The sequence below is a fragment of the Ahaetulla prasina genome, chromosome 5 (genome assembly GCF_028640845.1).
Source record: "Ahaetulla prasina isolate Xishuangbanna chromosome 5, ASM2864084v1, whole genome shotgun sequence".
Taxonomy (NCBI): domain Eukaryota; kingdom Metazoa; phylum Chordata; class Lepidosauria; order Squamata; family Colubridae; genus Ahaetulla; species Ahaetulla prasina.
In genome coordinates, this window is record NC_080543.1 from 56,574,871 (window position 1) to 56,601,913 (window position 27,043).

Sequence of the window (27,043 nt, forward strand, 5' to 3'; positions counted from 1 at the left end):
TAAAGCACATAAAATTTAAAAAGCAAAAATAGCTATATAGTCAATATGAACAGATCACAGTGAATTTTACAAACATAAAACAGAATTTTAGTTCAAATTGGAGCTTGATGCTAGACAGCCTTTTTATTGAGCTCCTATCATATACTCAGAAATTGCAGTCTTGATTAAATAGCTTAAATCCAGTGATAATTTTATTATTGTTGAAGTTATCTGCAGTAGTTTGGAATGGCAGATAGCTGTATTAACCTCTGCTTAATTTTACAGATTGCATTGTACTGATTCCTTAGGAGTAGCTTTTACTTATTGTAGTGACTATTTACAAAAAGACAATCAAGACTTAACTGCTAGTTATCAGCTTATAAGTCTTTTAAACATGATTAACAAACTTTTTGCTAAACATCTATATAATAATCTACAGTTCTTCATGGAAAAACATCTATTGCCCTAAAGAACACCCCCAGTCTGTATTTATTTACTTAAAAGCAGCATATGATTCAATTCCCAGGAATAGCCACTGGGTGAAATTGTAAACCTCTAAATTATATGACAGTATTTCATTACAAATCCACTTGCCTCTGTGTTGCCAATTTCTGTTCAAAAAAGAGTGAAGCAAGGTTGTCTGCTTGCTACCTTCCTTTTAAATGTCTACATAAACCCCATAATTCAAACTTTAGAAAATACTGAATTTCATTTAGCCCAGTTGGGTAATAAATGTTATCTCATTTTTTATATGAGATGATGCCATCATTCAGTATTGAACAAACCAAGGCATTTAAATATCCATAGTGTGCAAGTTCTTGATGTACGATTAGATGAACTGCTAAACAAATTAATCGTATTCATATATTTTAGGTTAAATTTGATTTTAATCATAACTTTATATTTAAATTATTAAATAAGTTTCAGTATTATTTGAGAACACTCTAGCTACTATTAACAAGAAAAACAGACTGAGACTGATCCAGTTAGATGGTGCAGATGATGAATATCTGAACTATATATTGAAAATATATTATACAATATTATTGCACTTAGATAGAAATACTTATACAATGATTTTGTTTTCCTTAAGTTGTTGTCAGTGCTTTTTTGATGTGTACTCCTGCTTCTTTTAATTTTATGGATTTTGGAATTTGTGTTTTTGATTGACATGTTCAGTATATTAATGTTAATTTTATAATTGGAACATTTATGAAGGAGCTGAACAGCTTCCCTATGGGGAAAGTTTGCAATGTGTTTACCTTTTTAGTTTAGAAAAAGAGTGAACAGGGTAGGGCAGAAAAAAATCATCAAGATTAGATACTGAGAAACTATTTTTTTGGTTGTTATTAGAATATTGCTATAACTTTATACCCAAATTCTGTTAACATATTTTGATAGATTTTAACATTCTAGGAACTCATGTTTGTTAGGCATTGTTAAGATGGTAAAACTAGAATTGTGACTATAATTTTAATACAGTTCTGTTGAGACTTGACATATCTTGTCCTATATGAACATAAATTAGTGATTGTTCTAGGACAGCGGTTCTCAACCTGTGGGTCGGGACCCCGTTGGGGGTCGAATGACGATTTGCTAGGGGTTGCCTAAGACCATTGGAAATATGGGAAGTATACTTGCAAGTCGAAGAATCACGCTCCAATGGTTGACTCCACAAGTCAGCTGCAGGCTCTTCAAATCGCTAGCCGAATTCGGCTTCAGGTGCGATGAATTAAAAAAGAGAGAAATCTTTGCTCTGATGTCTCCCTCTCAAGCCAGCTGCAATCACTCCCAATTGCTAGCCTAATCTGGCTTCAGGCGCGATAAACTTAATAGGGGAGGAGTCTCTGCTTTAATGCCTCCGTCCTCAAGGCAATCGCAAGCAGTTCAGATCGCTAGCCAATACGGCTTCAGGTGTGATAAATTCAAAACGAAAATAATTTTATGGTTGGGGTTGCCACATTGTGGGGAATTGTATTAAAGGGGTCGCAGCATTATAAAGGTTGAGAACCACTGTTCTAGGACATCAGACTTCAGTTTTTGAGATTATAAAAATTATTCTGATGTTATTGACAGCACATCAGATCCAGAGCTTCCTGTTAGATTTCCATCTCAAGGGTATGAGAATTGATGTTTGAAAATTATTATCTTAAATGACTAATAAGAACAAGGTGCAGGGAATGAACGGCATTTTGCAGATAAGCCAATGGAACGTTTGAGAAATTTGAAAATCTGTTTCAGGATGTACAAGCACTTAAGATTCAGAAACAAAAGCAAACAAGTTGAATTTGAATTGTGGAATCCTTGGTGCTTTCTGAGTTTGGTTGTTTGCTACATATATTCTCTTTTATTGGCAAATTTGAATTTAAGATAATAAGTCATGTAGACTTTTTATAAACAATACTTGTCATTTCGTGTTGTCCAATAAAAGCAATGAACTTTTAGCTTTGATAGTCATTTGAATAACTACAACAAATATAATATCAGATATAAATCATACTACAATTAGTTTGAAGTAAGGTAATTACATAAAATTTAAAATTAGTTTATTTGGTTATTTGGGATGAGCTTTTGTTCTTCATGCTGAGAAACAGGGAACTGATTAAAATGTCCTGTGCACTATATAGTAACCCACCATTTCATTATTGCAGGACCTGAGGGAAATACATAACAAGCAGCAGCTACAGAAGCAAAAGAGTATAGAAGCTGACAGACTAAAACAGAAGGAGCAGGAGAGAAAAACAGAGCTGGAAAAACAGAAAGAAAACCAGAGGTAAGTTTGAATTTGGAAACCATATTGTTTCATAAAGGAACGGATCAAAATCTTGAACAACCAGTTATTTATACTCTGGAAGGACTAATTGTGCATATGTTTGGAAAAAGCCTGGCATGGATGCATAATTTTCTTTTTTGGTTTCTTTCAAATAAATTATGTCATATTTTAGTATTTTCCAGAAAAGTATTGATAGAAACATTTTATATTTAACGAACTAGCAGTACTTCTTTAATTTAAAGTATTTTCCTGGAAGTGCATGGCTAAAGTTTGGCTTCTCCGAGGAACCAGATGATACCATACAATTGATCCAAAGCATGTTTTTCACTTGGGGTTCAACTATCACATGTTCGATTTTTATTTATTAATATTTTTTTGCAGTTGTATGTCAGTATGTGTATATGTGCATAATTATATTAAATTAAGATGAATTTAACTTTACTTGAAATAATAACCTAAATATTAGATAGCTGATTATCTGTTTGCTATATTAGATTCAAGCTAACAGTAACTCTTTGTGAATGGGTCCTTGGTGCTTTCTAAGCTTGATTGTTTTCTTGTAGACGTTTCATTACTCAAACTAGGTAATTTCTTCAGTGCTAGTAAGGAATGGGGTTTGCTCTCAACTTATATTCTAGTGGCTTACCCCGTCAGTGTTGCTGGGACCAACAATCAAGAAACAATGCCCCAATCAAAGAACTGCCAAACAAGCTAACAGTAAACAGCCCAGCCAAAGAGCTGCCAAGACCACTTCCACCAACATCTCTGAATATCTCCCTGAATTTTTAAGAAATTTTACAGTTAAGGCAATATATTAGAAGTTTTGCCATTGTTGAAACCATTGAGGCATCTAGCAAGGAAATATTTCAGCAATGACATGGTTTGTATATTTCTAAATATCATTTATATGTTTGCACTAATTAGAAAAACCCAAGACAGAGAAAGACAGTGGCTTGACAGAATACAACAGGAAGAAGAACATTCACGGTCAAGAAAAAATCAAGAGGAAGAAAAACAAAAATGGGAAGAATTAAACAAAAAGAAAGAAAATGATGAGAAGAGCAAACAGGAAGTGCAAGAAAAAATGAATAAATTTTTTCATCATCATAAAGATTCAACAAAACCAACTATCCAAGCCCCTTGGTCAACTGCAGGTACAAAATAATGGAATACTCAGATTAAATGTTCATAAAATCTTACATTCTTCTCTTCATGTACTGTGGAAGATTCTGCTGACTGAAGATTGGATAGTTGTCTCTGTTTTTCTCATTTTCCAACCAGCAATTGAATATATTTTTATATTTATTATTTTTATGGTTGCATTTTTAAAATTTACCGTAAATCATTTTGAGATGCATTTTGGAACCAGCGTAGAAGCAATGAATAATAAATACTTTGTTTTCAATAAATTATTACTATGAACTACGCAGATTAAATTGGAAGCAAATTAGAAGCAGATTAAATTTGAAGCAGGCTACAATTTATCTTTTGTTTTTCCCCAATGCACAATAGAACCTCAGTGTTTATTTAAAAATCTCTAAACTAAACCTAGAACTATATTTGAATACATTCATATTACTGTTCCAGATATACAATTTAAAACTTTTATTGATATCCTATTTTTCCCATAATTTAAACTTTGTATGCACGCTTATCTTCCTGTAAAGGAAGCTTCTTTTGGGGGTTCAATGAAAAGTACTTACCCTAAAAACAAAATGCAGTTCAATGCTAATACAATCTTTTAACCATGAGTTGAGTGCAGTACTTAAATAAGAACAGCACACTCAAAAGGAGATGCAGCCAAAATAAAAATTAAAAAATGCATTTTTGCTGCTTCTTTTTCCTTCCTCAAATTTCTTTTTAGATGAAGTCAGTTTGATTATTTTAAATATAATTTGATGTCACACTTTCATGCTCGTGTACACACAATTATATACAGTGAAAATTCAACGTAACAGACTTTGACACAAGACACTTCACATGCTATAGAACATCTGGGAGAGGAGCCAGCTGTTTTATTTCATTTGAATAATAATGTAGTCACTTGTTATATGCACCATTTGAATGATAACATCATTGGGCAAATGATGTAAATGGCACATTGTTCAATTTATTGATTAACAGAAGACCTGTCCTCCTAATTAGACATTTCACTCTTACTTGGTACACTCTAACTTGGTACAAGCACATCTTTTTTTTTCATGTAGTAGCATCTGAAATTTTATAGTATGGTTGTGATTAGTTTTTATTCATTTATTTTTTCATTAAAATAGTAAATGCAAATAATGAAAACACCATCCAAAATATAGTTAACAAACTTACATACAGTATAGTGGTTAAATAAAGTAAAGGTAATATCAAGAAAAAAAAACACTAATTTAGAAAGTGGTGAATGTATTCTGCAATCTGCAGTTTAGCCTCATATAGTAATTGTGTTTAAATGAATGAATGCTGCTTCTGCAAAAATTTAGATTACATTGAGAATGTGAATACAAATGATTCTGTTGCATGCAAATTAAATTTGTCTCTTGAGATATAATTAAAAAACAACGTATCTGTTTTTGTGGCTCTAGAAAAGGCTCCACTAACGATTTCTGCTCAGGAAGATGTAAAAATAGTTTATTATCGAGCTCTGTATCCTTTTGAAGCCCGAAGCCATGATGAAATCACTATCCAGCCAGGAGACATTATCATGGTAAGAGAAAAATGCAGTTTTACTCCAAAATCACAGATACTTTTCATATTTTCATATAAGGGCCGCGGTGTGGCTCAGGCTGTAAGAAGCCTGTTATTAAAACACAGCTGCCTGCAATTACTGCAGGTTCTAGTCCCACCAGGTCCAAGGTTGACTCAGCCTTCCATCCTTTATAAGGTAGGTAAAATGAGGACCCAGATTGTTGGGGGGGCAATAAGTTGACTTTGTAAATATACAAATAGAATGAGACTATTGCCTTACACACTGTAAGCCGCCCTGAGTCTTCGGAGAAGGGCGGGATATAAATGTAAATAAATAAATAAATAAATAAATAAATAAATAAATAAATATCTTAATAGAGGGTACATGTGAAAATAATGGGGCTCTGTAATAATATCTGGGGATGTCATAGAGACTATAGGGCTATAAGAAGGCAAATAGTGAAAGCGTGATGAATAAGGCTGTGCCGTATTTTGTATCTGAAGGCAAAAAGATGCTTTGGAGGTTATTGGGCCATGACCATCTGCAACTGGAAAAAGACGTACTTGTTTTAAGGAGTTGCTGGCTGGTAATCCTTAAACTAAGGAGTTCTAAACATCTAAAAAAGTTGGCTTTTAAAATATTTTTTAAACTTGCATTCTATTTTTTTCTATAGATGTAACTATTTAACCTTCCTGAAGCCTAGAAAGTTTTTACAGTTCCTGTATAAACAGGGATAAGGAGGGAAATATCAGTGGAAGGTCCTTGTTTAGAATGAATGTAAGCCTTTTTTTCGTAGACAGAGTTTTAATTATTTGACGTATATAATGTAAATACTGTGTACTTACTTTAGAGTACTAGAACATGGTTTTTTTCTCTGTGTCATAAAGTTTAAAATATTGAATCTTATATGAACATTGATTTGATGTTCCAGGTATGCTGCTAGATCTTAACTTTATGACTACAGGAAGTTTACTTATACTTAAAGTTGTGTTTATAGTTTTCTAGTTTATTTTTCAAATGAAAGAATAGCATGAAGTCTGGTTGTATGTAGTTTTTTTTCATGTTCGGTTTAGTAAAAATTTTTCATATACAATACATTCAAGACTGTAAATATGTGTTTATATGGCAGTACTAGTACAAAGGATTTGCATCACATTGATTGAACATGAATAGGTTTTTTTAAAAATTAGGGATACCCAACCTGAATGCTCCATGCATTTTCGCAGCATTCTGAGAGGTTATTATTATTATGGTTTGTCGCACATGTCAGGCAAATGTTCAAATTGGATTTGCATTTTTATCCACTTACCAAATCCTTCCAAAGGATTTGAGATAGGCAGATGTTGATGTTTGATGATACTAAAGGTATCATTATTGGACAATATAAGCTGTTCTAAGTAAAGCTATATTTGGCAATTGACTGATGGCAATTTTGTCAATGCCAATGGTGCCCCAGTTATTTTGGAATTGCACTCTATTACTACTGGTACTACCTTTGTAGTACCTATTACTACTGGTACTACCTTTGCTTTCTTTTGCCACAATTGTTTTGTAATTTGTTATCTTTTCCAATTCTTTCTCTTCTCTTCTGCTGTCTCCATATACAGCCACATGCACTATCCAGACTTTTTTGTTGTTCTTACCAACAGTTGTTAAGTCTGGGGTGTTATGTGGCAGGTGTATGTCAAATTCTAAAATCCCAGAGCACTTTAGCTTCATCTTTCTATTACTTTCTCTATTTTATTCATATGCTTGAAGGCAAATTTTATTTCTTGCAGATTTTCCAATCCACCATTTTTGTTACTTTGTCATGCTATTGCCATAGGTAGTCTATACCATCTTGTTTCAGCAGCTAACTAGGTGATCCACTCCTTATTCAGCTTCTTTGCAGAGGTGGCCTTTGACTTCTCAATTCTGTGAATATATTTGTTCTTAGCTTGGTCTTATAGCTTATACAGCCCCTCTGTCTCTTTCTTAAACCTTCCTGGTCTTACATGCTACCAGGTCTTGGTTTTATCTGCTTTGCCTGCTATTTTTTAATGTACAGTACTGGCCATATAATACTTGTCTTCCCATATCTCTTTACTGTTCTTAATTTGGTCTTTCTTGTAGGCCAGTTTTGGTCTCTCAATAGGCCTTCCTAGTATATTAGCTCCAGTGCAATTTCTTCATTGTCCTTCAGATATTCCTCTAGTGCCCTTTTTTTCTTTCTCAACCATCTGATGCACTTGCAATATTTCATGTCCATCTATTTTCCTTGGCAAGTAGAGTCTGTCAATACCACTGCAAAAATGAAGGGCATGATTCATTATTATTATTTTTCTGATCTTCCTATCCAGGGCTTTTACTTCCAGTCTACTATTCAAACGGTGTATCTAATAACTGGAATCATCCAGGTGTCAATTGTCTTGATAGCATTTCCTCCACTGAGTTTGGACTTTTAAGAACTTCTTCACTTTCTTGATATATTCATTACTTTTCCTTGATTTCAATATGCTTGATATCAGCTTGAAAGATGCCCAGGTATTTGTAGTGGTTGTCTTCATCCAGACCCTTGATGTTATTTCTATAGGGCATCTTGATTCCTTCAGTTTTTACTTTTCCCCCATTTGATAATGAGGGTGGCACACTCCAAACTCCATTGTAATATCTTTGTTGTATATATGGACTGTATTAAGCAAGAATTCTGTTTCAGATGGTATTTTTCCATACAGCTTCAGATCATTCAAGTAAAGGAGGTGGGATAGCCTCAGACCAACAGCCTAACAATATTACCTTTGGTGCATTTTTGATGTTTGATAGCATGGCTTTACAGACCTGTAAAAATTATAAATGCAAAGATTGCTCGCAAACTTTTTCATTATTGTCATAACTGTGAATGGTTACTAAAAATAGTTGCTAATTTAGGAACTACCTACTAGTATATAACATTGAACAATCCCTCTCAGCTCATTCATATATATGCATACTTCTGGAATGCTTTTCTTTATATCTTTTTTAAAATTTAAAATGTTGTTCAAATATTCTTTCTAACAAGGAGCCAGACACATGCAATTAGTTGTATTTTTTTGCATTTTTATCTTAGTATAATAAACATATTTTATGATAAATTTTAATACAGTATATAAATCTAATAAATAATGAAATATACACTATTACCTAGTTGAAATGTATTTGAATATAAGTAGCTCAGGTTAGTAGTTGAGCTGTTGGTCTGAGCTCCGAGTTTGGCCATTTGGTTGCAAACATTTCATCACCATTCGAGGAGACATCGTCAGTGCGCTTTGAATTGTGCTAATCTGTCAGAGCATTGGTCTTTAAATACCTTTTTATGTGATGCAAATTAGTGTAGATATTGTTTGTTCAGCTACTTCTGAGTCATGGTCTGAAGGCAGATTGGTAGCAATTGTTTTTTCTGCAGTTCTAATTATCCTCTGAAGTCTGGGTCTGTCTTGTGGGGTTGCCAGACAGTTATAGAGGTGCAAATGAAGCATAGTTGCATAAGAGGAAAATAATTAGGCTGTAAATATTAATACAGGTTTAATATAAGTTTATTTTTTATATTTTATTGTTATTTGCATTCAGTTATATATGTCATGTCTCTTATATTTAGATTATATTGTCCTAAATTGGTATAATTGGAATTTCTGTCTGGTTGGTTTCTTGGATACCATCTGTTTTCACTATTACTGTTAATATGGCTTTGTCAAAGCTTTTTGTTTCAGTCAGTATAGATTTACTTACTTTTCATTAATTATAGTACTATTGCTCTAAAATTCTTAAATATTCTGCATTTGGTGAAAATAATATTTATCGAAATCGTTGTAGTTTTATGCTTTGAATTAACTTATTACATTTGAATAGGTGGATGAAAGCCAAACTGGAGAACCAGGATGGCTTGGAGGTGAACTGAAGGGAAAAACAGGATGGTTTCCTGCCAACTATGCAGAAAAGATGTCTGAAAATGAAATTCCAAGTTCCATAAAGCAGCTAACTGATGTGACATCTGTACCTAAAATTTCATTACGTGAAACCCCTTCAACACCTATGGCACCACCTGTTCCTACAGATTCAAGCCCTACTAGCAACAACTGGGCAGACTTCAGTTCAACGTATGATTTCATTGGAATTTCAATTTTTCTTCCTTTTGGTAATTGTATAAGTGAATGACTGAGATAAATTATACCACTTTCACAATTAATTTCACAGGAGGTTTTAATTTACATACTGAAGCACATCTGCCCTTAATTTCTGGCATATTAGTGGTTTGAAAATTGGTCAGCACAGTAAAATTGAGTCTCTGCTCTTAGAAAGCAGTTAAAATTTCTGTTTTTAAATTACAAACTTTAGAAAATATTCCAAAAAGAAAAGTATTTGAAGACTTTAAAAAATGCAAGCCACTTAAAGAAATCCATGGTCAGAATTGCCTTCAGAAATTCCAAGCAACTATTGTACCTTTCCCTCTTTGTCACTCTGTTGACAAGGTGGCATAAGGCCTCCAGGGCTTCCAAGACCTCATGGTGAATATCTGTTCTGAACATTTTATGTCTTCACAAGATCACAGAATAGCAGTAATAACGAAAAAGATGCAGGAATCACCAACGATCCAGTATTATCATGATTAGAGAGAAGAGAAATCTTAACTGGTAATGATTATATTCATCATCTCCCTTTATGCAGTTGGCCAACAACTACTAGTGATAAGCAAGAAACAGATAACTGGGATGCTTGGGCAGTTCAGCCTTCCCTTACAGTTCCAAGCACAGGACAGTTAAGGCAAAGATCTGCGTTTACTCCTGCAACTGTTACTGGATCCTCTCCTTCTCCTGTTTTGGGTCAGGTGAGTTGATATTTGTGAGTAAGATAAATACCATACGGGCATAAATGTTATGAGGTACTTTGTATCGTATTTGTGCTCTTGCTTTATGAAATAAACAATTAATGGGTTAGATAAATAATAGAACTGATAGTTTCACTTTACGTGAATAGGCAGGAAAACAACAATTTAAGAATTTTGGGGTCCATACTGTCTGAATTGAAGAATGCACAGTAATGCTAAACAAATACATTGGAAATTTCACAGTACATGATAACTTCACAATAATCTATGAATGTTGTGCCTTCTCATGCCCATTTTATATTTTATTGATTATTATAGTATATCAAATAAACTCAACCTAACTTCAATATCTAACTAGGGTGAAAAAGTAGAAGGACTTCAAGCACAAGCATTATATCCTTGGCGAGCCAAGAAAGACAACCATTTAAATTTTAACAAGAACGATATCATCACTGTATTAGAGCAGCAAGATATGTGGTGGTTTGGAGAGGTTCAAGGACAAAAAGGGTGGTTTCCTAAATCCTATGTGAAGCTTATATCAGGTCCTATAAGGAAATCAACAAGGTAATTATTTTATTTTGCTATATATAATAGTAATGGAAGGATTATTTTAAACAGCTGTTAAGATAATTATGTATATGGACATGTGTATGTAAAGATTGTTTAAGAGAAAAAGTAACTTTTCCATAATCTAGAAATAACAATATATATTCACACATAGTAGGTCAATGTATTGTATATTCTTTTTGAGTTGTCCTCACTGAATAAGCTGCCAAAAAAAAATATTGATTCTTCTTTTCTTTTTTTCTTAGCTTGGATTCTGGATCTTCAGAAAGTCCTGCTAACTTAAAGAGGACATCACCAGTTTCAAAATCTACATTTTCAGGAGAAGGTTAGACTTTTAACTGGAAATATAGTGAATTGTTATATGATAAATAATTATAAATAGCAACTGAGAGCAAATTTGAAATAAGTGTTCTCTTAAATGTTAAATTAAATTAAATTCTATACATTAAATTTTATGCATAGTAAATGTTTTGGATTACAAAATAGCCAAGCTCTATCCAGATTTTCCTTTACCTTATTCTCTTTACAATTCTATAGAATTGTTACTTGTAGAGCTACTCTATTGTTTAGCAATAACATTTTGCGTGAGAATTCTAGCACATCTGAGAGCACACATTTGGGAAACATTACTTTGTCATGTGCTAAGTTTTTGTATATCTTATTGTCTAAATTATTTCATGCTTGCCTATTATATTTAAATTTATTTTTGGGGTCTTTTAATTGAACCCCCTTCTAGGTGGGCTAAAGTATTTTGGACAGATCGCATTTCTGCTGAAGACCTCCAATAGGGAATCATGCCATTTCATGACACTATTTATTCCATTAATTGGCAACTTTATCATCAGGAAATTCCTCCTAATAACTACCCTGAAGCTACTTTCTGATACTTTCAACCATTGGCTCTGAATCTGTCTTCCAGAGCAACAGAAAAACAAATCTGCTGTTCTTTAGAAATCGAAACATTACAATCATATCTCTCCTCATCTTTTACAATCTGAACATATCCAATTTCCTCAGATAATTTGTGTCTCCCTTCCTCCCCATTTTGGTAGTCCTGTTTTGAACTTGCTCCAGTTTGCTGGTGTCTTTTTTATAAGTGTGAACTTGAGATGGTATCCAAGCGGATCTGACCATACAAAATAAGTCCTGGGATGCAGACTTTATGTTCTTGTTAATACATCCCAAAATAACAGTTGCATTTTAGCAGCTGTTTCACATTTCTGGCCCTTGTTGAACTTGTGTTCTAGAATACCCAAATCCTTTTCAAATGCATTTTTACCGAGCTAAGCTTCCATCATCCAATACTTGTGTCTTTTATTTTTAATCCCCCCCAATGCAGTATTTAGCATTCTTTTTATTAAATTTCTTTCTCTTCATCATTTCATCATACCATTCAAAGACGTCTAGATCTTTGTGCTTTAGAAGTTAAAGCACTTATACCTTTTATAATAACTTCCCCAAAACTTCTTATTTGGTTTTGGATTGAGAACTAAGATGTGTACTGTTCACAAGAAGTGTTATTATAGTTAGGCCTTCATACACTCTGATGAGTATATTAAAGTCCAAAAACCAGAAGTTCTACTTTTTCCCTTTAACAGAGGAGGAACATTCTGTTTGGAACACCAAATGCTCCAAACAGCATTTGGAGCTGCCGATATCCAAAATTTATTTAAAAGTGTTTTGTGGGCCATTGAGTTTTATATGACAATTATTGTCTGATAGGGAAAATAGATATTAGTTTAAATTTTCATTTATAGAATAGAACTGTTTAAGTAGAAAACATGCAATTAACTGTAAACTTTGTTGTTTTGGGCAGTAAGATGCGTAGCATATAAATTTAATAAATAAACTAGACAACCTATGCCCCATTGGATCGTTGTTTCAGAAGTATTTCCTTACTTAAACAGAGAAACAAAATGACTGTTTTTTTATATTCACACGCTAAGAGAAAATGCTTTTCCAGGGGAAGTAATCCCTCTGAAATTACTTTTCTTTTTATTCTAGAACCCACCTGCAGTAAATTTGTGACAACTAAAAATCCTATTTAAGGGAAAATCCGAGACCAGAAATTAGTATATGCCACATTGCATGAAATTAATCTGCAGATTAATTAATTATAAGCATTTTCTCACTTCCAAATCGTTTTGCTTTTTAGAATATATTGCTATGTACACATATGAGAGCTCTGAACAAGGAGATTTAACATTTCAGCAGGGAGATTTAATTCTTGTGACCAAGAAAGATGGTGATTGGTGGACAGGAATGTTGGGTGAAAAATCGGGAGTGTTTCCATCTAACTATGTTAGACTCAAAGACTCTGAGGTAAATTCATACATGTATATTTATTAGAAATAATTTTGCTATGTGACTGAAAATTTCAAATATGATTGGTGATTACAAGCTATTGAATTAAATAACGATGGGGTAAAGGCAGAAACATAAGATATGCTGAACTAAACTATATCAAAAGTATTTTTTATTCATTGGCAATATTCTTCAGATTCTGAAGAGTATTTCAGATTCTGGTGAATTACTGTGTTCTGGAGGATCAGTTATGCTTAAAATATTATTCATCAATATACTGTATGTGTATTCTATGTCTTAGCATAAAATGAAAATATATTTGTGAGGGTATAAAAGTATACAATTGTGGGCTAAACCATTTTACAATTGACCAGGCTTTACTTTTTGGTAAACATGTGTACAGTGTTACTTTTTCTTTGAACTAACTGAAATTAATATAAAACACTAATTAAGTTATTTTGTCATATTTTTTCTTAAGTAACAGTATTAACAATTCTTTATTGCTAATACTTATACAACCTATGCAAACTTATTGTTTTAGATCTTGATCATCATGGTTCAGTCTATTTTCTATCATGTTTCAGTCTATTTTCTACAAAGAAACTTAATTGATGTGTGATTTAAAAACCAAATCTATAGATATATAGATATATAGATATATAGATATATATAGATATATAGATATAGATATAGATATAGATATAGATATATATAAAAATTGATTCGGTTTTTAAATCACACATCAGTTAAGTTTCTTTGTAGCATATATAAATACCAAATGTCTAATTACATTTAAAATATGTATATAGAAATTGTAACATTTTATATTAAAATATAATAATTATTTTGACATGTGAGATAAATATTTTTCAGTGAATAATTGAACTTCTAGGCCGATGGAAAGTGATATGTTTTTAAAACTGTCTAAATGCCAGTTTGAATGGCAAAACCCATATTTTATTAAGAAGTGGCGTCTACAAGTGTGGAGCTATCAAGAACAATACTGTATTTAATTCTGAATGACAACTAAAAAGGCTAGTTGCCATTCAAAACATGATTCCTTGGATGACATTTGTGAGCACTGAGTATCTTGTAGGATGATGCACTCTCAGATCCTATAACCAAGCACATTAGGGCTTTAAAAATAGTAAATAATACTTTGGGGAAAGAAATTGGCAGCTAATACAAAATTTAAGAAGCAGTTAATATGATTTATATAAGATATTCTGGAGACCAACATGATTGCAGCATTTTGTCCAATTGAAAACTCTTAAGTGATATACAATACAAGGCGAGAAAAGAATGTTCTGATAGCCAAGGGAAAGGCAGCCTGTGTCTCAGAGTAAGGCAAGAGGCTATGTATCAGAGGTGGCCAACTTTGGCAACTTTTAAAACTTGTGGACTTCAACTCCACAAGTCTGCATGAGTGGCTGGGGAATTCTGGGACTTGAGGTCCACAAATCTTAAAGTTGCCAAGGTTAGACAACCCTGCTGTATATGGAAGAAAAAAACCTGGCTTCTCACCAAGCTCTCCAATCTGTTTTCAGCATGACTTGGTTTTTTGTATTGAAGTATCCATCCTTCCTCTCATGTGGTTGTGGAGTTTGACTACAGCTTGTCAGGGCAGAGTTGAAATTGACAGAGAGAGGAGTGTTCAAGGACTCTACTTACTCTCTTCAAAGCCAGATAGAAAGGCAGGCAATTTAGCCAAACCCCCCCCCCAAACCCTTTTTAACCTAACTTTGTTTTGTAAAATATTCTTCTGCTGAATTTAAAATTATGCTTATTATTTAAAGGTTCCTGGAACTGCTGGAAAAACAGGAAGTTTAAGCAAGAAACCTGGTAAGCTGTAAACTGTATTCTGAGGAAAATGATGTAGCATTTGTAAAATATTTCTCACTCTTCTAATTTCAAATTAATGTATTAATCAAGATGTTTTAAAAGATATAAGCTGCTATTTTTATTCTGTATTTGAAAAAATAAAATGGAAATATCTCAGAATACATTGTTTTGGATAGATGAATCATTTTATTAGTCTCTTTTTCTTAATCTAAAATCAATTTTTATTTCTTTTGAAGATTTTAAAAAATATAATAGGGATGAGCTTTTCAAATTAACGTAATCCGCTTTGATGAATTTCCAAACATACCAATTTATTTTGTATTTTAATTATTTTATGTATAATTTAAAAAATAAAATATTAGGAAATATGTCATAATCCAAATTTTGAATTAAAAAAAAATCAATAAAGATTAAATAAGAAAAAAAAGTTTTATTCTGTCTCTGTCCCTCAGTTTTTCTGTCAAATTTCTATACCAGGAAAAGTGGGGTTAAATTTCATGGTTAGTAATATATACTTTCGTTAACTGCTATGTTCTGTCAGACTGCAAAGAAAGGGGGGAATTACTTTGTAATCCCTACTCCAGAGCTTTGCAAAATAAAGTGTAGTAATCAATGTAAAATTGCAATGCATTAATTTTGGGGGGAGAGGTGTACGTTTAGGGTTCAGTATTACAATTATAGTAACTCTTGTCTTTTTGCAATTTTCTGATTGATTCTTAAGCTTCAGTTCAGTATTGTCTCCCATCCCATACAATTAGATATTGTACTTTACAAAAGCAATTTATTAGGATTAGCAAAAATCTTACAATCTTATTATATTTACAATACTACATTCTTTGGTAAAATTAGCACAATTTAACAAGGGAGGGAATTAGGAAATTGCCCTTATTTATTTCTTCATTCATTAAATTTATATGGCGTCCATCTTATACAAGTGATTGTGGGACACTAACAACAATACAAAAATCCAGAAAAAAATAAGAAAAACCACAAATGAAATAAACAAGATAACAAAAACAGCAAGAAAACAACCATCAATAAATATATTTCAGGAAAGCAAATTCATAGGTCCAGCAGATGCCTTATATTCTTTTGCAGTGTAGATGGGATTGACTTCAGAGCTCACAAAAATGAGACTTGGAATTACTTAATACCATAAGCCATTTGTAGGCAACCTGCAGGCTTTATGCAAAGTCCAGAAGGATGTGATGCATCTATCATGTTGTGCCTAAACAAAATAAAAGGAGTTAGGATCAATATATTTCTACCATCACATCATCATTTCTACAATGGAAACAATGGGAAGTCAGGTTTTTTTCTCCCTTTGCAACCACTAGGAAATCCTGCAGCTCCCTCTTTGGTCCTAGGAAAAGGAGATCAGTGTTATTGCCATTCTGCTAATAACGAGCAAAGAGACAATGGCTTGTTTTGGTTTAGTGCTGTAAGAGAAAGTAATTATTTATAATGAATTTGGTCCTGTATAATAGATTTGCATATTGTATATTCATGCTTATGCCAGGGTACAGACATGAATGCCTGAACTGGCCTTTGGAGCAACTCATGAAGGATAAAATGACTGCATGGCTTGTATTTTCTTATGCAGTTGTTCTGTTTTTCCCCAATGTTATGTTATGAAAAGTGTCTGTATATGTATTACTATATATACATACATATACATACATACATACATACATACATACATACATACATACATACATACATACATATATATATATATATATATATATTTGTTTGTTTTCTGAGGTTTTCGCAGATGTTTGTATGTAGGTCTTTGGTTATTCGGGTTTTCTCCCGCGTAAAATTGGAAGTGTCTTGGCTAAAATTGGCCAAGACACTTCCAATTTTACGTGGAGAAAACCCGACATATATATATATATATATATACACACACACACACACACACACACACACACACACACACGTACGTGTGTGTGTGTGTGTGTGTGTGTGTGTGTGTGTGTATATATATATATATATATGTGTATGTATGTATGTATGTATGTATGTATGTATATATGTATATGTCTATGTATATATGTAAAATGGGCTGTCTCTTGGTATAATTGATAGTACAATAGATGTGTGGCTAATTGAAGTCAAAATATAACTTTCAGATTAATGAAAATATTTTTTTTAATATATGAACAGAAATAGCTCAAGTCATTGCCTCATACACAGCAACAGGCCCTGAACAGCTTACTCTTGCTCCTGGTCAGCTAATACTTATAAGGAAGAAGAATCCTGGGGGTTGGTGGGAAGGAGAACTCCAAGTAAGTTACTGGTGTTGCTTTAGAACTTTGCGCATATATATGTAAAGTGAAAACTGTATAATTGTTGAACTAGTATTTAAAGTTCATTTACTATACCCAAAAATAATGCAGACCATGTTTAGTATTGTGTAAGGTAAGTACATATGTATTCCTGATTTGCTGAAACTAAGTTGATATTCCATTCTTATTAGGCTCGTGGGAAAAAACGGCAAATAGGATGGTTTCCTGCTAATTATGTGAAACTCTTAAGCCCTGGTACTAGTAAAATCACACCAACTGAGCCCCCTAAATCAACAGCATTACCTTCAGGTAAGTAATATTGTTGAATTTAATTCTATGCAGAATTCCCTCTTAGGAAAACATTTTCTTTTTAAAAGCCAAATACATTTCAGAAAAAAGCCAAATACATTTCAGATGCATTGTTTGAGTGAGTTACTGGCTAGTCTTTTACAAATTCGCTGTTTTTTTTTCTTTTTCTTTCAGTGACTATTTTATTATATCTAAAATATTGCTGTCAGTACTCTTTTCTGGGTATAACTTGCACATAAAATAAATAGGAGTGGCCAAGTTGTCTTCCGTATAATATTATCCATCATTATTGAACTTTTTGTCAAATATTTTCTTGAACATAGTTTAAATATGCATGCAGATATCAGAAAGCTGCCAGAAGTCATAAGGGCTTCGAATACAGTTTCCTTCACTTCAAATGCAAGTGACCAATTTCAGGAAAATTTTAAAGAATTAAAAACTCATGTTCAAACCTAAGCTTGCCAAAATGGAAATCAAAAGGATCCATATAGTGGCGTATTAAATTATATCTAGAAGCAAAACTTCCAACATCTCCAAATGGCTAGAGAGGTCTAATAGACAAAACATTTTCCCCAGTTCTTCAGAGCATTCTCTTCATAAAATCTGTCCCCTAGAGTTAAAATACCTACTTTACCACATTCTTTAAAAACACTCCTTTAAGGGAATCTGCTGCCATTGTATATAGTAATCTCATGTAGTCAAGTTAGTTCTCCTTTGGCAATTTTGCATCTTTATCAAAATAACCAGCTAATTCCTGCTTTCAGTGATCAGAAGCAAATATTTTATGCTTCACAGGAATATTCCACTAAGGAATTTTTCAGATAAAGATACATTGACTAAACAGGTATCAGTCAAGGGAAATAATTATATTCAGTCAGTCATTCAGAAACACTTTGGTTGGTTGTTTTGTTCATTTCCCTATAAAGTCAAGCTCATAAAGTTCTCATACAAGTTTCAAACAGAAGCATTCCAAGAAGGGTCATTGAAAGTCTGATGGTGCACAAAACTGATATATGGAGAGATTGAGTTTACCAGCCACCTATACACATACACACACTAAGGATAATACACATACCTGAATGGAAAAATATACCATTTATTTGTACACCCAGCAATTGCTAAAAGAACGGAGATTTCCTAGAACCGTGATGGCAAACCTATGGCATGCATGCCACAGGTGGCACACATAGCCATATCAGCAGGCACACGAGCTCAGCTCCGGTGGGACTGGAAGTTGGCAAATGTGCCGTTGTTTTCACACTCCCCCCAGACTCCTAGAGAGGCTCTGGAGGCTGGGACAGCAAAAAACGGGTCTTCCGGTCCCACTGGAAGTTGGCAAATGGGCCATTTTCAGCCTCTGGAGAACCTCCGGGGTGGGGGGAGGCTGTTTTCGCCCTCCCCAAACTCCTAGAAAGACTCTGGAGCCAGGTGAGAGGAAAACGGGCCTACCGGGCCATCGCATGCCAGGAGCGGGGGGGAGTGGGGTGGCTGTATGCGCATGCGTGGGGGTGGGGCAGATTGAATTATGGGTGTGGGCACACGCACACGACCCTCCCCACACACCCTTTTGGCATGCAATGGCAAAAGGGTTAGCCATCACTGTCCTAGAAGGATCCACTTGTTGCCTCTCAGACTACAGTTTTCCTTCGATATTAAGACTTGCCCATTGAAGATCATTTTCTATTCTGATCCAACATACCTATAATTAGCTACATGGAAATTGACAACTGCTTTGAAAGTTGGAAAAAATATTTTAACATCTTAATATATCAGCTGTTAGCATATATGCCATTGGTCGGTGCATGGAATAAATAGAAGTAGAATAAACGATCTGTCAGCGTTCCAGAAAACACCTCCTGCAGAAAAGATCCGAAGCCAACATTTTTCAAAGTTCTTTTACTAGCATAGGTAAACTGGCACAGTTGGATGAAAACCAAAACTGGGGATTCGGGTTCCTCCCTCAGTAATACAAACTCCAAAATCTCCACCCTCATGACCCCTCTGCCAGTCACATGCTCCAATCCTCAACCATCCCATGTCGAAGCATCACTCCGGCCACTCCTTCTCCAGTTGCGAGACCAGCCTGACCTTGAACAGCAGGAAGAATGTTGTTATGTCTAATAGCCCCTTGAACCCTCACCCCCCTTTCCTACTTTCCCACACCGGAGAAAGTGGCAGCGTGTGCAACCTTCAGCCTAGTATGGCTTCCAAAGCTGACACAATCCTTGAAGTACTTTTCAATTGATTTTATTTTTTTAAAAATCAAGAAACAGCTCTCAAAAGCCTTCAACCTCTGTGAAGTTGGACTTTAAGCCAATCCTTTTTAAAAATAGAACAAGCCACTTTTCCTCTATCCTGTCTAGTGGAATTCTATCCACTCTTCTGCTCATTAGAAATTCTTCAGCGTATTTACCAGCAGGACTCATTAACTATTCTGCAAAAATAAGTTAAGAAAGTGGCTTAATACAGAAAGCAAAGACACCTGTCTTAGTAGATGTTAGCGCGCATTGTCATAATCTCCTTAGCAGCATTTTTTGTTTGGTCCAGCATACTTCAGTTCTTAAACTGCCTTTCCATTCCCTATAGCATAGGCATAGTAGCTTTGTCTGTGTCTTTTTAATTTCTTCTGAAAGAAGTAAAAAGTGGAGAACAATGAGTACTTATAAACTGAGGACCATGTAGCAGTGAAGGGAATTGAGTAGAAAGAGAAACTAATAGTTCATCCTTATCTAATCCAGTGATTGGAATGGGATTGGGTGTCATCCTTGAGCTGAATAGGCTTTTGTCTCCAAAGTTCGGCATCGTGCTGGCACAGGACTTTTGCAGGTCCGTATTTCTCACATTTTTTCTGTCTTTCCAAGATCTGGCAGAATTGGAATGTTCCAGAACCCATCAATCAAGCAGTGTCAACTCATAAAACCCAGGGGGCTGTCTTCTCTGTTTCTGCAGCTGGAACAGCAATTTCTATTCCCTGAGTTCCAGATCAATCAATCCTAATAACCTTTAGAAACCCAAAGACCTGGTTCTCCCCTCAGGAACCTAGGCTAACTAGGCTGATTTAATAGGGCCTTTGTCCCCAGCATGATGTTTTTGTTATGTATTTTGCTTTTTTTTTTGATGTTACTGTTTTTAATGCTCTTGTAAAGCACCTAGAGTTGTTTGTCAGGTAAGCAGCATTAGAAATCAAATAACATAAATACATAAATCAAATAAATAAATACATAGAACCAACCTACCATGACTTTGATACCAAAGCTTTGGGAAGCAAGAGTTCTGAATGTACCATGGGACTGCTGATTTGTGTGCAAGTTATATTATGAGGTGTAGGCCTGTGAGTGATGCAGGTATTGACATGTCTCTTGTAGATATTTTTTTTCCTTTATGAAAATCTCTAGCCTTGCTAATTGTTTATTGTTTTACAGTGTGCCAAGTGATTGGTATGTATGACTACATTGCACAAAATGATGATGAACTAGCATTCAACAAAGGCCAGATCATTAATGTCCTTAATAAAGAAGACCCTGATTGGTGGAAAGGAGAAGTGAATGGGCATGTGGGTCTCTTCCCATCCAACTATGTGAAATTGACAACTGATATGGATCCAAGCCAGCAATGTGAGTGATTCTTTTTCTCAATAGTTGCTTAAGACAGTATTTAAAAAGAAACATGCAGCATTGCTATAACTCTGCTGTGTTTTGCAGAATGTGGAGCTTGGCTGTGCTATATATTTGCCTAACTCTCTTTGAAGACCTTCTATATTGCAAGCCTAAGTTTGTGTTGGTTTTGAGTTCCATTTCCCTTGTAGCATGATACCTTTATCATTTTGCACCATGCTGTTTACATGCCTGGCTCATTTTCCTAGCTTGAATTTTGCTCATTGTTTTGTTTTGCTTATGTGTTGTTTTCCTCCTTTTTCTAGGAATCATATGTTGTCCATCCCCCACTCAGGCTTGAAAGTCCTCAAAGAGACCCACTATCCCATATCACTGTCCAGAGGGATGATGGGAGATGCAGCCTTGATCATGTGACTTCCAGCATGATCATCTACTGCCTTCTGAGTAGAAGAACACACTGCAGAGCAGTTTACCTCATTTTACATTAGTTGCATGTAATCGCAATGTTTTTAACTTAATATCTAAGATATAGAAGCAAAATTACAAAAAGAGTCAAAAACACAGGATAGTGGGTCCTTTTGTGGCTTTCATAGTTACCCACCTATTTTTCACCTTGGCATAGGTGCTTTCAAGGGTATAAATATTTTAAAATGCCTATTTTAGCCTTTAAAAAAAGCATTTTTGTCATTGCAATTTTGTTATTGCAAAAAGACCCACTATCAAGGAATGCTGCATGTATTATTAAAATTGTTCCAAATGTCCATAAATCTGAGACTTGTATTTTTTGTTTTGTTTTTGTTTTTCACTTGTCCAGTGTACCTGGTGTCTGTCTTTTTCCTTTTTATGTACTACTAAAAGAACAGGATTTAGTCTGGTTTAAAGAAAACTAAAATGTGCTCAATTAAAAGTTCAGCTTAAGGTATTTGTACCTTGTATTGTTATATGTTGGGTGTTCTTTTAGTATCTCTGTGAGTGTGTGTGTGTATAAATACATCATGGACAAGAAGTTAATTTCCTTCCATGTGCAAGAAAGGATATAAGTGTATAATACAGTTATTCCCATTACCTTATATTTTGCACGTTTATTTGTAACTACACATAATAAGCACCTTTTTGTTCTGTGTCTCAGATTTCTTTGGGTTTTTTTGCCTTTTTATATAAAAATAAAAGAATATAGCATTTATCTATTTCTTGACAATTAACATGCCTTTTCAAGTTGAAGTTTTATCATCACTGTAATTTAATGACTATGGAACAGACCCTTTAAGCAAGTATCTTATTTTGACAAAAGAATGTATAGAAATACCTTCCTGCAATTAATTTCCAATGTTTACATTTTTTTTAAACTAGACTGTGGAATTTATACAAGTAACATTAAGTGGAGCTTACAGTTAAATTTTATGTTCATGTGTTGTAGCCTAAGCTATGTTTGTCTTTTAAATATTAGTTATAAACTCTCAATTAAATATCTGGTGCAGCCAGCACATAGGAAGGAAAGCCCTATGCCTGAAGCACAATATAGCAACTTTACTAATAACCTTAACTTTTTCCGTTTGTTTATGTATTTTATCTAAAATTTCTGCTGGCAATGTTGTAATTCCTTATGTCCATTCACATGGTGCAAAGAACAAGAGAAGCTCCTTATACACTTGCACTTCAGTATTTTCATTGGTATGAATGTAAAATATATAAATATATAAAACCTGCAGCTTTAACAATTGTAATACAGTCTTTACAATTAGCTACATGTATAGATAATTAAATTCTTCCTATAAAAGCTAGACTAAATGTCTCTGTGTTCTTGTTCCTGCGTATCTATTGAATTTAGTTTAGTGACGCTAATCTCAAAGGAATACCCCGTATTTCGGTTGCAGTATCAAAGACCATCAGCAGTGGCTTATTTTAATTTCCAAGTACAGCTGGTTGTTTTTCAACATGCATCCAAAGTATCAGCATTGCTGGAATGCCAAAATGGCCAATACTAACTTTCTATCTTCCTGTATATATTTCAGTTTTTATCTGATTAAAGCTTAAGACTGTTTTTTTTCTTGAGATAGCATTCTCTAAGACCATGTTTCTCAAAAGTTGCTACATACTTTAAAAAAATTTCTTTACCTGGTGTGGAACAGCTACTTCTTCATTTCCTAGCAACTAGGTAGCCAGCTTTTGTATTTGTTGCAATATAAATTAAGGTTGTTTAATTAATCCACTGATTAGAGTCAGTTCCAGAATGTCCTAAATGAAAGTTTTTTTTAAAAAAACACACACACAATCTAATTAGAGTATTAAGTGAGTTTAAAGACATGCCCAATTATTGCTAGAATGTTCTCTAAGGGAAGAATATCAATGTGGGAATTGCTAGTGGGAAAGCAATGAACCCTGAATTCACCCTATTTTTATTCTATTTATTTGAATATATTATTGTCATCATTGCAAATTGCATTACTGTTGCCACCAATGAGCAACTAAGAGGTTGGAATAAACTTGCATTTCAAAAATTGCATTTTCACTATATTCCATGTGGACGATTAATTTTTTGAAGCATAACAATTTAATCCACCATTGTGGACTGAAGAATCTCACTACAGAGTTAGGGCCATTTTCCAAGTGGCCCATGTACCTCTGCATTTTGTTCCATGGTGAAACATTCAGTTATTTTCACAGTCAACATACTAAGATTCTTTTGTGCATTTTAGCGGGCTTTTATCTTAGATATCTTTATACACTCATTCCTTAGGAATTTAGTAAGAGTCATTGATTTGTGGGTTAGGAAACGTAATTTAGAGCCTGCTAAACAATGAATGTACTAGGTATTCAGGCAGACTTAGTTGGTTGTTGAGTATTAATTATTATGTTACCTCTCGATAATATGCATATTAAATTGAAGCTGTCTAACGTGATGAGCAGGTTTAAGTTGGTAATGAATGCATATTTCAGAGACTCATTGTTATTTCTTAGAAAAAGTCAGTAATACAAATCCTCAAGATACCATTCCTCAGCTCATACATACTGGATATCTGTTGACCTATCTTCAACATTTCTTTTGGGGGAAGGGTTGTGGAAAGAGTGGTTTGGCTGAAGAGGGCCCCAAAGAAAACAGATTATGTGGATCTTTGCATGGAGACGACATTAATATATTGATGCTGTCTCCTTGCAAAGATCCACATAATCAGTTTCCTTTGGGGCCTATAGTATGAATGGGATAGCAGTAATTCACCTCTCAGAGGCTTTTAATACCTTTGAACATTATAGCAGACCCTTCTCTTTGGAGCACCCTCCCTTTTGGGATCCAATAGGCTCCTTGTTTTCCAAGGAGCTTTGAAGATCTGACTTTTCTCACAAGCACTGAAGTAGTAGGAGGCTACAACTCATTAAAGTTATTTCTGGATTTGAGGGGTGTGTTGTTTTTGGGAGGCATTGGGAGTTTTTGTGCTAGTTTTCACACTTTTTACTGTATTATTGTTTACAAGCTGCCCAGGATTATGGTGCATAAGAGGGATGGTAACATAAATCATTTAAATAAATAAATGATATGATCAGAATGGTGTATGTGATTGTAATGGTATTTGGAAATAACCTTGGGAGACAGACAAAGAAATGGAGCCAAGGGAATGGTCAGATAAAAAGCAACTTAGTCCCCACAAGGAATGTGGATGGGGTAAGAGGCTCAGAAGAGACCCTCCCAAGTTTCCTGGGCTGTAAAAGGGATGGGGAGATAGAAATGTACTTTTAGTCTTGCAAGATTGATGTTAGCCTTGCAAGGTAGTCCAGAGAGGAAACACGGCCAGATGAGCTAATACTACTTTATAGTAGAGTTATATTAACAGAATCTTGCAAGTCTGAAAGTACATTAAGCCAGATGAATATTTTCAAGGCCTTATGACTTTTGAGCAAAGGCAGAATGGGGTAGGAGCTGGCCAGGTTGCTATTTTACAAATAACATTTCAAGCAAATGATAATCTAAGAACCAAAATATGGTTGTTAATGCATTTTTGCATTGAAAGACAATAGATTATATGGGGGGGAGGGGTTTACTTCTAAGTAAACTTATTTTATATATCCTTCTTGGTTCTATAGCCAGAAGAAACTGAAATTTCAGTAGAAACTTTTTAAATGTCTTCCAGAAAGAATAGTGTTTAATTTAAGGGAACAAGAAATCTTATATGGTATGACATAACTTCTGATTTATATGATAATAGAAAAATACGATAAATAAATATCTTTTAAAATATAATTACGAATCAATTTAAAACACTGTTTGAAATACAGAAATAGATCATATGGATCTATTCCTCTGAGAATTTCTCTCCCAGTATATTTCATTTCAGTTATAATAAATCTGATACAATTAAGACTAAAAGAGGATAATATTTATAAACCTATAAAAGAAATAAAAATTAAAATGAATAACTGTAACAAGACTTGAAGAGATATTTCTCTTTGGATTTCTATGTTACATTTTTGATCAATAACTCAATAAAGTACGTTGTGTTTAGAAGCAATTTCCTCACCTTCAATATCTTTTCATTTGAATGGAAGAATTTTCAGTATTTTATTAAAACGTATTGGGCCTGATGAGAATGTATTTGTTCTTACCTATCATCTCTTTGTTGGATCATCATCTCTTGACTAGCAAGTCAGAGGAATTAGAGGAACTCACCAGCCAGTTGCCTTCTAACAAAGCACACTGTGAAAATGGCACACTTGCAAATATTACTGCACTGCAATTCTCATCTAAAATTGGTGTATTCGCTAGGGCGAATAATATCCTTTTGTATTAAGAATGAATAGCTTCTGCTTACAATATTCATACAAATCAAAAGAGGATGATGTGAACTATTAATCCACAAAGTCATAAAATGAAAACAATAATGGGTTTATGACATTTCTATACAGAATTCAAAAATATCCACTGAATCATGCATAACTGTTACTGTATAAAGATAGCACTACGAATAGGGAAGAGATGGTGCTGAATGTTAGAAATGGAGGGCTGTCAAGAAATGATTAAAAGGCATAAAGCACTTTGTGAAGCTATAATTGAATCTGATTAGCTTTAAGGAGCTATTAAAATTACTCTTGTAATTTGTGAAATAATGGGAAGTACACAAAATTTTATTCAAATCAAATCTTCATTATGGTCATAGACCAACATAGAACTTTATTGTTTCTATAATCTAAGATTTAATATATGGATTTCCTGTTAGCCTGATAAAACATTCAGATTTTTTTTAAAATAGTAGATAAATTCTTAATTTATTGCATATAACCTAAAATTTCAAAATATGACCATGTAGTGCAAGTGGAAATTATGTTTAATAAAGTGGGATGAGAATCAAGAAAACCTACAAGGAAGTCAAAGAGAAGGTGATTTATTTACTAGAAACCAAGTTAGACTGTAGTAATAACATTTGGAATTGTGGTCATTTTCCTTTAGATAAATATCTATCTTGGGGAGACCTCTTTTGCTGGTAACTTGCAACCCAAAGGAAGCCAGAAGAGGAGGATGTTTGGAGTTGAAGTTCTGCAAACGCTGATAGAATATAGTTAAGCAACAGGCTAGAAGCCAGGAGACTGTGAGTTCTAGTCCCACTCTAGGAATGAAAGCTAGTTGGGTGATTTTGGGCCAGTCACTCTTTCTCACCCTAACTCATTTCACAGGATTGTTATGGAGAAAATAGGAGGAAAAAGGAGAATTATACGTATTTGTTGCCTTGAGTTATTTATAAAAATAATAAAAGACATGATAAAATTTATGCATATAGAGGCCTCTGGCATTAACATTTTACACTTTTAAGTTTCTTTTGCTATGGTTCCTGTTTAAAACTTAACATTTGTGTCCTATCA

At 34.0% G+C, this 27,043-nt stretch overlaps 1 protein-coding gene across 11 annotated transcripts in view; it reads left to right on the top strand.

Moving 5' to 3' along the window:
* ITSN1 (intersectin 1) overlaps window positions 1-27,043 on the top strand; it is a 104,271-nt gene that overhangs the window by 57,924 nt on the left and 19,304 nt on the right. For 10 of the 11 annotated variants that reach the window (XR_009155564.1, XM_058186893.1, XM_058186895.1 and 7 more), the window contains 12 exons: window positions 2,631-2,752; window positions 3,677-3,906; window positions 5,326-5,447; window positions 9,294-9,541; window positions 10,110-10,269; window positions 10,628-10,833; window positions 11,082-11,161; window positions 12,992-13,158; window positions 14,937-14,982; window positions 17,152-17,273; window positions 17,465-17,582; window positions 21,005-21,196. Coding sequence is in view for 10 of the 11 variants with exons in the window: in XM_058186893.1 (XP_058042876.1) it covers window positions 2,631-2,752; window positions 3,677-3,906; window positions 5,326-5,447; window positions 9,294-9,541; window positions 10,110-10,269; window positions 10,628-10,833; window positions 11,082-11,161; window positions 12,992-13,158; window positions 14,937-14,982; window positions 17,152-17,273; window positions 17,465-17,582; window positions 21,005-21,196 (1,813 nt within the window). In the remaining variant the exon portion in view is untranslated. Of the gene's footprint in view, window positions 1-2,630; window positions 2,753-3,676; window positions 3,907-5,325; window positions 5,448-9,293; window positions 9,542-10,109; window positions 10,270-10,627; window positions 10,834-11,081; window positions 11,162-12,991; window positions 13,159-14,936; window positions 14,983-17,151; window positions 17,274-17,464; window positions 17,583-21,004; window positions 21,197-21,501; window positions 22,990-27,043 lie in introns of those variants that run through there. The other variant, XM_058186902.1, reaches the window with a different exon arrangement.